General features: G+C 35.2%; 1 protein-coding gene across 8 annotated transcripts in view; it reads right to left on the bottom strand.

Annotated features, from left to right (window-relative positions):
* The window catches only part of LRCH1 (leucine rich repeats and calponin homology domain containing 1), a 112,748-nt gene that overhangs the window by 4,575 nt on the left and 91,611 nt on the right, over window positions 1–16,562 (bottom strand). For 4 of the 8 annotated variants that reach the window (XR_015771891.1, XR_015771892.1, XR_015771893.1 and 1 more), the window contains 2 exons: window positions 15,404–15,481; window positions 7,480–7,737 (listed from right to left, as the gene is read on the bottom strand). Coding sequence is in view for 4 of the 8 variants with exons in the window: in XM_088051649.1 (XP_087907775.1) it covers window positions 3,719–3,751; window positions 15,404–15,481 (111 nt within the window). In the remaining 4 variants the exon portion in view is untranslated. Of the gene's footprint in view, window positions 1–3,704; window positions 3,752–7,479; window positions 7,738–15,403; window positions 15,482–16,562 lie in introns of all 8 variants that reach the window. The other 4 variants (XM_014249733.2, XM_088051650.1, XM_088051648.1 and 1 more) reach the window with 2 other exon arrangements.

The raw sequence follows: 16,562 nt of genomic DNA, 5'->3' as shown, positions 1-16,562 counted from the left end.
AAACAGATAATTCTCAAGGAGCTTGGCTGAGTAGATCTGCAGGAGATGGACAACACATTTCCTCACACGGAAGACAGTATATATAGTAGTATTCTTGCTAATGCTGAGTTACTACTTCCACTGAGTTTGTGGATTCTGATTCACATTGACCAAACTATTGTGGCAACTGCCTCCTGTTCCTGTTAGCCACCCTGCCCCTCTTCTCTGCAACTATTTGGCCAGTCAGGCCAAGGAACTACCCCCATCTTGCAGCCATTCCAGGTCATCAGCCACATTTCCATTCCAAACCTACCTACCATGAACCGATCATTTAAGTTAAGATGCTGAGTTCTGCAGCTCATTCTTGTTCGTTCTTCTGACTGAAATACTGACTTGCAAGCTTTCAGAGATGGTTCCCCCCAATCTTTATTCCTCTGAAAAAAAAGTGTCTTTTCCAGAAAATCATATAGTTTAGGATGCAAACACCTAAACTGATACCGATCAGCACTGGAGTAGCTACATCAGAAGGCAGATACAGTGATATCAAATAAAGAGGGGAAAAAAAGCAACCCAATATTCTTCTACTTCAAAGGTGTGATTTCTACTAGACATTATGCCAATTTACTGTCCTGAGAGCCAGTTCATCTAAAAACCCACAATGGTCTGGTTTTGATATTTTTTAAAAAAATATATTAATATTATTTATCATACAAATCAGACAGCTGAAGTGAAATGTTATTCTTTCCACACTCTTCCTACTTCCTTCCAGTGTCCTTGCACAGTAGGCTCTTGTTTTGCAGATTTGGTGGCCCTTAGCATGCCAGTATTTCATTATTCTTCCACACTAGACAAAAGGCCTGCTGAATCCAGTGTCTGAAAACTAAGGGACTGGCATTCCATGGCTGAAGGATATGGACCGAACCCAAAAACCCAACCCTCAGAACATACCTTGCTAGATATTTATGTTGGAAAATACTCTGCACTTTGCTATTGAAGTCAGATTTGCTTAAACCACTACAGTTAAGGATGTTTACTTATGAAAAATTTAAATTCCAAACCCACCGTTTTTGTGGCACCTTGTAGCACTCACTGAGCTGTTCTGTCATGCTCTCTTGCTAGGATTTTTGCAGTTGTTTATAAACACTTTGCACTGAAAGCATAAGGGAATGCATGGCCCATTTCCTATAAAAACCCCATCCAATATGTTTTTTTTTCTGTTTTTAAAGGCAAACCCTATCTCATTATTTTAAATTCAGCCTAGTAGTTTAGTTTGTATGAAGAAATCTCTCTCCACCTGCTGCATTTACAAGATGCAAACTCCAATCAGGAAAAAATAAGACCATTCAACTGTGTTGTAGGAGTGAAAAGTTTCCCACCACGTAACTTTTTTATGTATCATTCTATGCTAGTGCTCAAAACATATACACTTGACTCCTTCTCTTATGAAGCATGTGGAACTTGGCTAATATTTTATAATTTTGCAGCTAAACACATGGCTATAATGAATTTTCCAAACCTGAGATTGATAACCATCACCTAAAAATGACAAACTTCTCTTAATGTGTCACAAATCAGTTCTATGTAAGCCCTAAACACTATCTCAAAAGCTCTGTAAATGGCTTTCATCAATCATGTCCCAAATACTTTTTAAATCAGAGGTTTTGAGTTACATATTTACTTCTGAGACTAAGAAAAGTCAAATCTTGCCAAGGGTGGAATCCAAAGCAAAACAACAGCTTTCTGTAACAGCAGTAACATCCCAGGTATCTCTGCTGTACTTGAGTTCAGCTCTTGTCCCAGCTTTTCCATGCTTTGCCGCATTCCCTCACCAGATACAACTGTTCTCTGGAAACCACCAACAGTAGAGATGTGAAGCTGTACACCATAGAGATCTCAAAGCTCTCCTTAAATCCTAGCACTTTGAAACAAATGCCTGACCAAACAAGAGGAGAACTTGCCCCTGACCCTGAGGAGACTCAATTTCACCCACTTCTCCCCACATTTAATAAAATCTCTGTCCCAATTACAATAGATTCAAACCCATAACACTTCTCTGTAGAAATACGAATTCTCTCTCTAAAAACAACCACGTTGAAACCATCATTGAACAAACCCCAAAAGAACAGATAGAAGAAATGGATACTAACTCTACAGACCAGCCTAAAACAATTGTGGTGGGAAGGGCTGTCACTCCTCTCATAGCAGCACCAATCTCTCTAGTCTCTATCCACTACAAAAATGAAGATCTAATATATTTTTACTACCTTCTTTTCTCTCTAAGAAAACAAAGGAACTTAAATTACTTGTTGCAAGCAAACCACCTTCTACAGACACATAGCCATTTTGAATGGATAAAGATGTTTTTAAACTCATTATGAAGCAAAAGAATAAACTCCACCAGAAGGAAAAAACCTTAAGAAGCCCACAAAAAGGAGGCAGCAGCAGGAGGCTGAATCACAAAGCAGCACAAAGAGACAGTACCACAGGTGTACCCACAAACGTGCACGTGGTGCATGTGCTTGCCAGAGCAAGTTTCTAATCCTGGAACGAAATGTTTGATTTAGGATAGAAGAAAGCCAGGAATACACAATGACACTAATCTCTCAAGAATATGTGACACACTTCACATATATATCTATTTTCTTTGACACTAGATGACTTCAAAGGCAAGACAGCTGTTTGAATTAGTTTATGAAGGGCAGGCAGCTTGACAGTTCAGATACAGTAAGTATAAAAAAGACATTGCTGCCATAATATTGGTCCATTGGTAAGCAGTAAAATTGCCACGTCATGATAAGAGCAGGGGCCAGCTATCTGTATTTGTTAGTAAAAATACAGAGAAATGGAATCTCATGATTCAGCAAGAGCCTTCCTCTTTCTTCCTTTTATTTGTAGAATATGAGATTTCAGATCTACAGGGGAAAAATACTAACAGAAAAATAAATACTGGAATGTGCAATTTCTCAAAGCACAAATTAAAAAAACCTAAGTCCATGTAATGCCCTTAATTTCCAACTATTTTGAAGTGGGATGTCAATAAAGGAAATTCCAGGGCATTACACTTAAGCAAACTTATGTCCAGTATAGTCAACCTCTGCATCTTTTTTGGTCAAGGCCAATTTTCTTTCTAAAGAGTTGGAAAAGAAAGCTATAGCAAATATTTACATGTTCATATATCTAAGGCAATTTAAAATGTTGTCCTTTTATATTTATTTTTCATTTTCCACTATTACTGTTGATGTTTGTATATGCCCTGAACTACTGTTTCAAGTACAACTCAAGTTCAAGTGAACAAATGAAAAGAGAGATAAAAAAGCACAGTAAATGAGACTATACTGCAGCTGCAAAATTGTGTATTTGGAGCCATAGCCAGTTAGACATCTAGATAGGTGTATCTTATGCACATTCAATAAACTGGAAATATTTGCAAAACTGTAATTGCTGATGATGGGCTTTGGATTCTTCAATAAATTATGACCTTTAGCCATAAATTTTAAAAGTAGATCACATATTTTACAAAATCCCTCAGTTTTATTTTAACATGCTTAGAAAATGGTAACCTGAAACTACAAGGAACAGCAATCTTAATATAGACAAGACACACATGAAACAGTAAAAGAAAATATAATCTTACAAGGGAAATACCAATTATACCATAAACTTACATATTAAATTCTGAGAAAGTGATGAGTGTTTTGTATCATCAAAGCAGAATAGGTCATTACCTTACAGTATTTTTCTACTGCTCTTTCTGCATAATACAGCTTGTGTTCTAGAAATGAAGGAAATGGCAAAGGTTCACAAAACCAGCTGTACCATTTTTTTCCTCAATCTGCATGTATGATTGCATTTTTTGTTGGTTTTTTTTTAGTTACAGAAGAAACATTTTTGTGAAAAACAATGACATGGCAGTTCTTTGGTAACTTATTAATGTATACTGAGTAGAAAACTGTATTGAGTATTTGCTCAGATCTAATTCAGTCCCCACTCAGATAAAGTTTAACTTTCAGAACACCTACTAGGAGCACAATGGGATATATATACATCTTTCAGCCATAAAAACTTGTTAATTTACAAGAGGCATATGAAAGACTACTACACTGCATTACACTGCATTTGAAAATACCTGTTTTTTCTGGATCAAGGAAAAAGCAAGCTAAATCCTCACATCAAAATGCCACTGCTTATCCAATGCAAACACATTTTTCCTGCAAGAATATCCACTACAAGCTGTATTTATTATTTTACTGCAGTATGGATGAGATGACCTCCACAGGACATTAGAGTAATTAATTAATATGATGGGCACAGTAGAGATTGGAAACCAATTTATTAGGAAATCATGGTTTGAAAATCTCTGATGATCACTGCAATGAAAAAAAAAAATGAATGGGAAAAGAAACAGAGGAGCAAATATAATTAATGTTTTTAATGAAGATAGGGGTGAACTACAGTGCACTGTTTTTTTTTTAAACTCAAGGCAATCAATTATGTGACTGGCTATGAGAAGTAAGTACCAATTATATCTAACTGGATATCTCAACATTGACATCTCCTCAAAGGTGAGGAACCATCAAAGAGTTGAACTGGTTCACAAGTACTACAGCCACAGAACAGCAGCACAGAAACAAGACTGAATTTAGCAAAGAACCAGTTAGAGTAGATTAATGATGTTTTAGTTTCCAATTCCCCATTTAGTGTAAGAATTAGTGACTTCAGAGCTGGAAAGACATATTTTTCATATTTTCATTACGTTTGAAGTATATTTTGAGAAACTTTATTATATTCAGACTTAGAAAATGTAATGTCAGTATTTCTTTCTCTGTAAGATTTGTAAATATTTGGAAGTGTAATCAATTACAACCCCCCAAAAATACCAAACTGGATAAGCTTCATGTATGGTAGCTTGTCATGAGCCAAGTATGTTTTGTTTTTTTTCACCATCTGTTTCAAGATGGCTTCACTATCTCTAACTACCAAAACCAGCACATAATGCTACACTTTGTCATAGCTGAGAACACACAGAAAACGGTCCCTAAGTAATGACTTTGTTTGCATGGTAAGCATATACAAAGTTAGGACTTCAGACAAGTTTGAGAGTTAAGTATCATTGTGACTGGGGGATGTTTGCTTGCTCTACACTGGCACAACAGTAGTTCAGTTTCTAGCCCAGTGTCTACTCTGATAAAGCATTCAAAACCATTGAAGACATGAACTTCCATTTCTGCACACTGAAAATGCAAACCACACTGATTACTCCTCTTACCGCCCTCCAGACTATTGGGTAGAGTGGATAATCAGACATGCTATTAGACAATGAGACAGACATGTATTATAGGATGGTGGCAAAACCTTTCTCAACATGATTTTCTAATTTGAAAAGATGTACTCATACATGTAGTTCAGCACTACAAAAGGAGGGCACAACAAAAAAGCATTGCCAGGAGCCCTGTTTACCAGTTATGAGAGCAATAGCAAAATCCCAGCCCTACAGAAGATATCATTTCTGTCTCAAATGCCAGCACTGGATTATAGAGAAACATATTAACAGATTCTGAACTCTTTCAAGCCGTATGTCACTCAGTTTCATCACAAAAGCAAAATAATTAGAACAAGACAACAAAAATCAAAACAAAGATCTGCTCAAAGTGGAAGCTTAAATGTCAAGCTGTGACTGAGTAAACAAGTGTCCGGTGTTGGAATTGCTGATATTAGGCACACAGAAGACAGGCCTGTGCAGGATGAGGGTACAAGTCTATAGTTACATAATAAAAACACAATAAAAAGCTTTGAACCACTCACTGAACTCTCGCCTGGTCACAGATGACACTGTTCACAATGAAGTTGTTATATGTATGCACTGGAAGCTGCCAGACACCAAACCCTTTAAAATTTTTGATTTATCAATCATCTGAAATTAATTTTTCCATTGTAAAATAACTAATGTCTCTAATATATAAAAGATATAAATGTATCTAATAATACATTTACTATTTGTAATCTCTATCTGTCTATATATGTATCTGTCTATATATTTAAGCCATACAAACCAGGAACAGAACTGCATTTAAAATTTTTTTGCTAAAATTTTACAACTATCTGTGGAGTGGAGATATTTATAGAGCAGCATTAAATAATAACTGTATGGCCAGAATAATCAGTAACATACAAATTCTTATCGTAGTTATAGTCTAAAAGTCTATAGCTGATTTTATTATATACTAGACAGGGGAAAATGAATGCATGTACTTCCAAGACACAAAACTGAGATCCTTTGGTTAGCCAGCCTGAGAATGAGTTACAAATTTAGGCAACAGCGTCTAGGCCAATGTAGGTTTATACTCAAGAGTTTGTATTTTTCAATCAATTTTCATTTGTATATTTTATGTCAATAAGGAGAAGACCCAAAAATTGTCTTATTTTAAGTTTTAGAGTAGATGAACAGAACATAGAACTGGAAGGGAAATGGAGGTTATCGGTCCAGCAGTCTAAACATAGGCAGAGTTCAAGCATACCAAAATAGCTCCTGGCTAATTATGTCTAAGCTGCTCTCTAAAACCTCCTAGGATGGCAAAGCTAGTCTTCCCAGAGGATGTTTTCCTAGCCACATTGTCTTTGCTCCATTGGTTACACAAACGAACAAACAAACAATCAAACAAACAAACAGTATCTGCATTTTCACAGGTGATGAAACAGAGAAGATAATGATGGGACTTGCTTGATGCCACAGAAAAGAATGGCAGGTAAAGGAATCTAATAGGTTATTCCCAAACTGTCTCATTCTACTGAATGATCTTCATCTTGAAACATTCTAAAGTCCCTTGGATTCTATGGCTTGCTCACACCCACTGCTAATTTACAGTTGCCTTTGGGGTCTAATGTAGCAAGTGCTTAAAAGGAGTTCAACATTGTTTTGTGTGACAGAAGAAAAAGATTATTCTATCATAGGAAAACATAACTACTCTAGTATGGAATTTAATCAGAACAGCAGAGATGAACAATAATCTTTAAAGTTACAGTACTCTTGTTAATATATAAGAATTAAAAAAAAATCACAGCAATTTGAAAGATAGTTCTCTAAGTGCTCTTAACACAGTATGTGCAGAGATAATTGGCACCCACTCAGAAAATACCAACACCTGCTGGAAGTGCCACCTGAAACTGCTTCAATATCTGCAGCATTCTTTGATTTTTACAAAAAGTAAGAGGCTTAGTTCTATTTAGCTTGCGATACACATCTAGCCTACACCCTAAAGTGGAATAAGAGGAGCTTCACTGCTTTAACACATTTAGTGAGTAGTCTAGGCAACATGAAAGAAAAACTATAAATAAAGAGGTACATAAGTTCTTAAGCTACAGCTGGAGGGGATAGAAGACATGGGAGTTGCCCTTCAAGATGCTACTCCTCTCTCCTGTTTCAAGAGATTAATAAAGATATTACAAGGAAGGGAAGCAAGGCAAAGGGAGAAGTTTGTAAGGCAAAGGAAGGAAATTAAGTACCTGTAATTTGTCAGAGACAAAGCAGAAAGTTTGTGCGCACATGCGAACAGGTTATGCTGTTAGCAAATTCCAGTGATAAGTTATATACATCAAGACTATAAAAAGTATATGGAAAAGACAAAAGCCTATTAGATCCCAGGAGCGAAAAGTAGAAGTTGGTTGTGGGGGTTTCTCCCCGAGGGCGAGCAGAGTGTCAACAGTCTTTCGAATGTGACGAATATCCGACTGCAGGATGTCATACGGAGAGCAGAGGTCAGCCTATCCCGAAGGGCAGCCATTAGAACAGAAAAAGAGTGCAAAAAATTAAAAATACAAAAATAGAAAGATACTGATAAATTATCACAATATTCTAGCATAAACATGTAGGAATAGCTTCTTCCTAGTATTGCCTTAGTCCCTAGATATCCCAGCTTTCTTTTATTTCCTCTAAACACTGAATCTATCATATAACATCAGAATGTTAAGATAGAAGAACTCAGGCTTTCTAATCCTTCCAAAATTATGCCCAAGTTCACAAGGGTGAGGAAGCGCGTGTGATCCGCTTGTTCCAATGAGGCCTGCGCACCACCTTTGTCCATCTGGACCTCAGTCAAATGCTTAAATGGAACTAGCTGAAAAAACTAATGTATAAAATAGCAAACAGTGGGTTAGAAAGCTGTTAAAAGCACAAGCAGCAGCAATATGAAGTCTCAAGAAAAAGTACTTACACAAATCATTAGAAGTATGCAAAATTCTCTAATACAATAATCTAAAACTTGGTATTCAAATATCACCTCAAAGGATACCCTGGGATAGAAACTTAGAAAGTCACTGTAGCACTAACTATACTTAATTTTAATAAAGTTTCTAAACTGAAGAATTGGACACTAAATTCCTTCGATAGCATTTTTAAAATTATTAGCAGGTTAGATTCCCATACCTTTTTTGGAAAGTACCAATGACTTGATGTGGCAACTTACTCTAGACTAGCCATACAATATGAAGTATAATATGTAACAATATCAGTATGTTCACACAGTATTTAATATTTAAATCAAACAAGCAACACTAGTACTTTTGAAATGCAATCTAAGATACACCATTTTACATTGCAAATAAGGCCTTACTGAGATAATGAATACTTACTGAAAAAAATTATATGCAGTAAGAGTTTGAGAGAATACTGTTCCTGTGGAAGCTTTTCAGTCTCACTTCCTTAATGAACTGACAGTACACCAAATAAACCAAGACACGGAAGTTCAATGTCTGTTTTCTTTTAGTGGAAAGTTTCAAGATCCAGTTTGAAATAAATTAAACTTCAAAATATTTAAAATGTCTTTCTATCCTGAAAAGTGGCTAGTGAAACTGAAAGTCAAAACTGTCATTCATACACAATTAAAGAGTGACACTTTCTTTCTTTTTTTTTTTTTTTTTTTTTTTTTTTTTTTGCTTACCATGACTGGTTCTAGCTTTACCAGGAGTCAAAAGCTGCAAAATTTAGTTACTTAGGCCAGCAAATGCAGGAGCAGGGAACCAACCTGCCTAGAAACACCACTTTTTTGCAGTAAATTTTCAGAATTTTTTAGCTCAAAACTCTAATGTGATAATAAACTTCAATGCAATTCTGTTATTTTTTAGAGTATGAAAACTCACAGCACAAAACATGCTGATCTTGATCTTGTTTAAAAAGGGGATAGAACTAGTACTCTATTCGAGAACACCTACATCCACAAGCTGCTTACCACAGAAACAAGTTTCAATGCAAACTATCTGTGATTACCAACTACATAATATATTGCATTTATACCAAAGACACCAATAAACCCAGTAAATGTTGGATTAATTTTGGAACAACATCCAAGACTCAATTCCTACTTACTGCAAATGCATACCATAAGTAAATATCTAAGATATGTTTAACTTATACTTAAAAAGAAAATGCCAGAACTTTATAGCAAGGACTTTAAAATTTTTGTCCAAAAATTCCCCAAAACAATGCCAACAGTCCCTATTGCAGTCAAATGGAGAAGGGAGTAATTTCAGAGTTTAGAGACTGAGAGCTGGTAATAGGTTGACTTCAGATACTGATGAAGTTGCTAACCCAAGATTAATATCCTAAGCAGCGTAAGGAGAAGCCAAAGCGTACAAAAACAGCCAACACATGCAGAAGAAACTTTCTACAGAAACTGCCATGATGTGTTTTAGTTAAATTCAGTGAAACTTGGGGAAGCCTTAGGAATGGCTTTTTTTTTTGTGTTCTGTGACGATCAATAATTTGGTATTGTATTCACAACCTTATAAAATATTTATATTTTATGTATTTTAGATTTCTAAACTAAAAAGATAACAGGTAACTGTAGATAAAAAAATATATAAGTCTTCTGTAACGGTAGAAGTATTCCCACTTATTGCACTGATATTGTGCAATAAAAACACAAAACTAAAACGTGACATCATGAAATAGTGAAAAAGCACATGACCCCCACACAAAGTCTCAAAGATAATCGCCCATCTGCCCATCTATGACAAACACTGCCCCTCTCATTTAGGGGACTGACATTATTGCTAGTAAGAGCTACAAAGATACACCTATTTAATCATTACATTTATGGACTGACATTTTATGTCTATGAAACTGTATGATTAAATCATACAGCTGTAAATCATGCACACAGAATAAACATAGTAAGACAGAAACAGGACAGCAAAAGCATAACCAGCTGTTTGTGTGCACAAACCACCCTCATTCTGCATGCCCCTGCAGTGACTGAAAAGAGACAGCATTTCAGAACTGATCTCCTTGGATTTACACTGGTAAAAAAGTCAAGAATAAGTTTGTAGAAGTGCATTAAAGAAAGAAATCTGTAGTGCATAAGCACTACACTCAAAACACAAATGAAAGAAACCTCAGAGCTCTGCTTTCAGAGCTGTACTTGAGTGTATTGAACCATTTAAGTCCATACCGTACGCCAACCAATGTCCATTACTGAGTGCGGAGGGAAAAGGTGGAGAAAGGAGCCATACCTGATAAAACTTACTGCAACTCCATGGATGTCTCATGATGAAACTATGGAGAAGTAACTTATGTGAAGTGATTAGAAAACAAGGGTAAGTGGCAATGATAATATGCCTTGCATTAAACTGAAAAACATGATTACCAGCTCAACAACTAACAGGTGGATAGAAGGTAAAACACTTTACAGTCACTGGCTGGCTGCCTCCTTTACTTTGTTTTGTTACTCTTAGAATACAAAAGCTTCCTGTTCCATTTTTCTTTATTATTGTTTCACTTAATTTGCAATTCCTACATTAACTCAAGTCACACTGATTTTTAGAATAATTCTGACATTGCCACACAGTGGATCTCATTATCAGAGGAGAGGTTGAAACACAGTTAAGCCCCATTTGCAGGACTCCAAAGTTGCTCAGAAGGGGCACAGCTAAACCTTTTGTAGTCTGCATCTTTGTATGATGACTTGAGATCCAAAAAGCCATTCCTTATTGCTATCCTCTTTTCTGCTCGATATGTTTGCACAATGTAAATGACTGAAAATTAAAGATATATGGCAGGAGTCCCTCATTGCTATCAAAGATATTTTTTGTCCCGCGAAATCATGCTGCATCACTGCTGATGTGCTGGAACATAGACACTTGGTAAACCTAATGGAAGATTTGGATAAAATGAAAGGTTTCATTTTATCACTACTTTTTATAAATAGAAATTACCATTCTAGTACTAATCATTATAACTTCAGTCTATCTTTTTTTTTTTTTAACTGTATGAAGATCAACACGGTATGTTATCTGGGGAAAGTCTTTCTTTCCTTTTTAAAAAGATAAAAGGTATTCCTCTGATCTGACTCCATAAAGGGTCAAAATATGCTCAAGTGCCTAATCTATTAAGATACTAGTGTAAGCTGCATACCATAAAAATTCATTCCTGTCTTTGTAAAAAGCAAATTTCACAGACATTGAGAACACTTAATTTTCTTTCTGAAAAAATGCTTAGAAGATCCTACTTCTGATACCCTTTATTTGCTCATAACTGAGAACCAGAAAACATGCAGATCAAAACTTGTACATTTTGTCTTTCAAAATATGCATACATATTGCATGTACAGCTTTGTTTTGGTCTAAATCTTACTTGTAGAAAAGTATCACTCAGCCCACCACAAATCAATTACTTTTAATTTTTGAAAGGAGCATTGGTTAACACTACTGAAATTGCGTACTACCCTGTAATATGGGTTACCAAGAATAACAGCTACCAAGAATAAAAGCTCAAGTTTAATTAAGTTATTAATTTTCAGGTTAAAATAGGAAAGTCTACATCCTTGCTCCTAGTATGAATACTGATTTGGCAATAACAAGTTGAAGAACTCTGTATGAACACTTTTGCCTTTATTTACATATATTGTTATTGTTTTATGAAAGAACAGTTGTAAACAAAATACTCCCATAACTTCACATACAAGGTAATGTGATGATAATTCACTCTTCAGATAATTTTTAGTATCTCTGGGATGAAATGTCACTAGGAACAATAAAACTGCAATAGAACCATTACATTTGACACTTTGGGGGCCATACACCCATGTGAATAAGAAGTAAAAAAACCCAGCTTTATTTTTCAAACCCACAAAGTATGAGAGGGTGGGTGCAACATGGATGAACTGAGTACACAGTGAGGGTGGTATTATTTGTGGGTTCATGTGACATTAACAATGTAAGTCCAGTGAATGGCACCAGCCAAGTACTACATGTCACTGAAAAATGCAGCAGGACCTCAGCCCTGCTTGCCACACAGCTACTGCCCCTTGCTTATTCAATCTGTATCAGCCAAGAAGTAGGAACGTTTGTCACTGTCGCTACTATAGAGGAAATTGGGTAATTTGATGGCTTTTACTTAACAATGTAAAATAAAGCCTTCTTTAGCCATTTTCTAAGAGACAAAGATTGCACCTTTTTGTCATACAACTCCTGAGGGTCACAGCAGACGTTTTCTGAATCTTCATGCTTTCAGATACTTACCTGACAACATTCCTCTCTCACATCAAAAAAAATGTTGCTTTGTCTCAAAATGTGATCTAAGAGGTTTGCTGATGAGGTGCTACAGCAAAACCTAGTGGCAAAACTGGACACAACTTGATTGTCCTACAATTCTCAGTTTTGACAGTCTCCTAGTGCAGCCAGAGCATTGCTATTTAGTTTCTTATTAAGGATCAGACTTCAAACCTCCCTTTTGCATGGGATTCAGCGTTCCTTCTGCATGCAATCAGGAGCATCCTGTGCCGGTTAACAGAAATCGATTTCAACATGTCCCCCACTGTATTGGAATTCTCACCTGGCAGGTAATGGCTTTCAGAGTCATCTACATACCACTTATTACAAAGAGACACTGATGCTCCTGAATTACATATCTGCAGTTCTTTGGTCAAGATGCCAACTCCTGATACTCAGCATGACACATTTATATAGCAGCTGCATTGTTCTACATCTGTAAGAAATTTCCCAGGATCATTCTGGGAAAGTAATTTAGATCCAAGAACTGAATGCTGAAAACCACAGAAGTAAGAGACCATGCGCATCAGCACAACACAACAATTACTTAGATATTTTCTTATTTTTCTTTTTACATGACTAAACAGGAAATTACTCCAAACCTGTCAAGTTCAAGAAACAGCATGTATTCTATTCCTTAAAAAATGAAAACAATGCAACATGAATTATGATCATTTTAAATCCTTTTCAAACTCATGCAGCAGAATTTCAAGTCAATTCTCAGGAACAAGACATGGGCATACATACCACAGAAAAGCCCAATACCTAGAGGTACCAGGACCCAAAAGTAGAACCCATCACTTTCCCACATAAGGCGCTCATTTTAAAAAAGAAGTCATTCACTGCAGTCCTTTTCCTGGTTTCTGCAGAGATAGTAAGGCACTGCACAACTCATCAATCTGAAGCACCACGAGCACGCCATCTGTAGTTCTTTAAAAACTTTGGCAGTTGTCATACTCACTATTACACAACTTTGAATTCCTAATCCATGTCCCTGCAACACACAGCAAAGTTCTAGCATCTACCAGCTAGTTCCAAAACATGTGTTTTCACAAAATATAGCAAATATACATTTTCAAATTACTGATGGCTAATCAAATAGAATATCCTCAAAGTACTTAAAACCTTTTGTAAGTTTACAATTGCAAGCAATTAATTTATTAAGTGAAGGAGTTTTTCCCTTCAAGAGAAGTTAATGCTTATTTAGATACATAAAGATGGTTAGTTTACAAATCAGACTGGTGAGATGTAGCTTTGTGCCCAAGCCACCATGCAACTCTTCAACAAATAAACTTTAATAAAATTTTTAAAAATCCTAAAGAATTCAACAGTATTTTTGATGGAAGGATTAAAAAGGAAGGGTAATAAATATATATATCTGGAAATGCCTATTCAAAAAATACCAAAAAGATATGTCTCCAGAGAGCTTACTTGTAGAAATCCAAAATAAAAAAAAAATTAAAAAAAAAAAAGTTTCTGAAAGATCTCATACCAGCACTGAAAACAGATCTTAGCCTTTTCTTTCCCAAAAGGCTCCAGCCAGTAAAATCTGTATTCTATTCACTGATAATTTATGATGCATCAGAAGAATTTTGGGGCAGCTTAACAAATACTCCGTGTCTAGAAGTCCACAATGAAATTTTCACCTTCTCTGAAGTGAAATTTTACCTTTAATGTGAAATCATTCTAATATAATAAATTACATAACTGCAAGAACTAAATGAAGCATTACAACTTAAGAGACCCAGTCATTACACTGAATTGTCAAGTTAAATTTATGATGAGCCATTCACTGGAAATGTAAGAAAGTCTCCCCCTCAAAATTCCTACAAATAGCAAAAATGATCTGTCACTTTTGCTGTCCTCCAAATCAAGTGCTAAAATATAGATAAAACAAAGAATTGAAACTAGAATTCTTTCCCAATGTGAAATCTTGCATTACCATCTGCTCCCCAAGGGGATGGTGGTGGAAATCACACAAAATATCTTCTCATTTCAGCATTTTGAAACAGACTAAAAAGAACTCAGCCTTCATTATACTGTCATATGTAGGCACCAGTGAAAATACATAATGCCATTTTCCTGTGTTCAGTTTAAAATGACCTTATATAACACTTAACCTTCTTTTGAGAGTCATGTATTTGAAATTTAACTTTTTCTTAATAGGTTCCTCTAAACCATAATGGAGTCTTTGAAATAACCCCAATGCAACTCCAGTATTCATTACATTAGTTACGAAGATAATAAATTACATGATGAGTGATACCATCCTTAAATGAAAATCAGAAAACGCCCAGCACTGCAATTTCACTGTTTCCAACTACTGAAGCACTTATAACTACATTATAGGATCTTACACATACATACATGCTTTCCATACTTAACAGACAATGTTTTTCTTCAAAATCACTGCAGAAATGTTTCAATACATGAGATGAGCCTGTTATTAGTCACCAGTGCCATAGAGTACTTAACATTGCAAAAAAAGGAAATACTGTGAAAAAACGAAAAAGAATGAAGTTCATATTCTAAAAGCATGAGGTAAAAATGCAGTTATGTTGTGCAGTGAAAAAAACTAGCAAGCTTTTGGCTACTTACATAATATATTTTCATAATTCCTTATTTATTTTCCACAGCAAAGAAAGAGGTATTAGAGATAATAGTGAATTAGTCTTTTGAGACAACACTTGCAATTTTTAAGTGCTATGAAATAAGCCTCTTAAATGCACTGAAGTAGTATTACACCACATTATTTAGCTCAATTTTCAAATTCTGTGCCTTTATTGCTAAAAACCTGTAGTTCATTACATTATCCTTCACCTTTCATGGAACTAATGTGTTTTCATTTTTGAACATCTAGTAATGACAGACTTAATTAAATTACCTCTGGTATCCCCAGTTTTCTACATGCATCCAAAAAGTTTTCCACGTTTCTCCTGCATTTGGCCATGCTAAGTTTAGGCTGTAGAACAGAAAAAAAAGAACCATCTATGGCAAAAGAAGTCATGAAGAACACACTTAACTGTAATTAACAGGCTCACTCCTTTTAAATTTTTTATATACTCACAATTTATAGTAGCTATACACAAAATTAATGTCTCTTCACAAAATCAATGTCGTATTACTTTAGAATCTCAAACACTTCTATAATTTGTCTCCCTCAAGACTATTCACCAAATACTTACAGAAGTATCATGTTACCAAATAGAAAAACCAAAACCCAAACTCCTCACTGTTTTAGTTTTTCAAAATCATTTGTGAAACAATGGTAATTCCTGAATATCCACTTAAACAAAGAATTCATCGTAGTAGCAAGGAATTCAAAGAACTAATTTTCCAGGCTAAAGTAATTTGAAGGCTGTTTAAAGGAAGATAACATCAATATGAAGTTGGAACAAAATGAAAAAAAAAATAAAATATGTGCATTTTTTTTTACAGAAAAATACCACAAGATTTTTATTTTTAAAAAATCAGCATGGGAAGTTTTTACCCCCAGAAATTCAAGTTTGCATATTTTGGCAATGTCATATTTTTACCAAAGATAGAAATGATTTTAAGTCAAGGAACAGCAAAAGAAATTCCACTAGAATATCTGAGAAAATATCTTTTTCTTAAATTTGTCTTCTTGGAAGTTCTTACAGATTGCCTCCAAAATGCACATGGTATTCTCAAAATTGAGTATCAGGGTGTATATGGCAAATTTTTACCAAAATATAGATTACAGAGAAAAAAGACAAATAGTCTGAAAATACACAAAATCTCTTTAGAACCAGACTGTTACCAGAAATCTGGAACGATGATCTATGCAGGAAATGGACATAAACAGAGAAAACACAATAGTGTTTTCTTAAATTTCAAGAAGTACACACTGAGTTTATGTCCTGAAATTTTCAGGTCCTTAGATTTAGGCAAATCAATATTAAACCACTTCTATGCAAGTTTTTGTTCTGTCTGCAGGTAAAAGGAATCACCTCTAGGTTTAACTCAGCAGGACAAATATGCTAATAAGTATTTTAAATGCTTTAGTAACACAACAACTGCTA

Source organism: Pseudopodoces humilis, chromosome 2 (genome assembly GCF_049639895.1).
Source record: "Pseudopodoces humilis isolate 2021_Gansu_Grassland_sample_001 chromosome 2, ASM4963989v1, whole genome shotgun sequence".
In the NCBI taxonomy this organism is placed as follows: Eukaryota; Metazoa; Chordata; class Aves; order Passeriformes; family Paridae; genus Pseudopodoces; species Pseudopodoces humilis.
The sequence above is the reverse complement of the archived record's forward strand: the minus strand, read 5'-3'. Positions and strand labels throughout refer to the sequence as shown.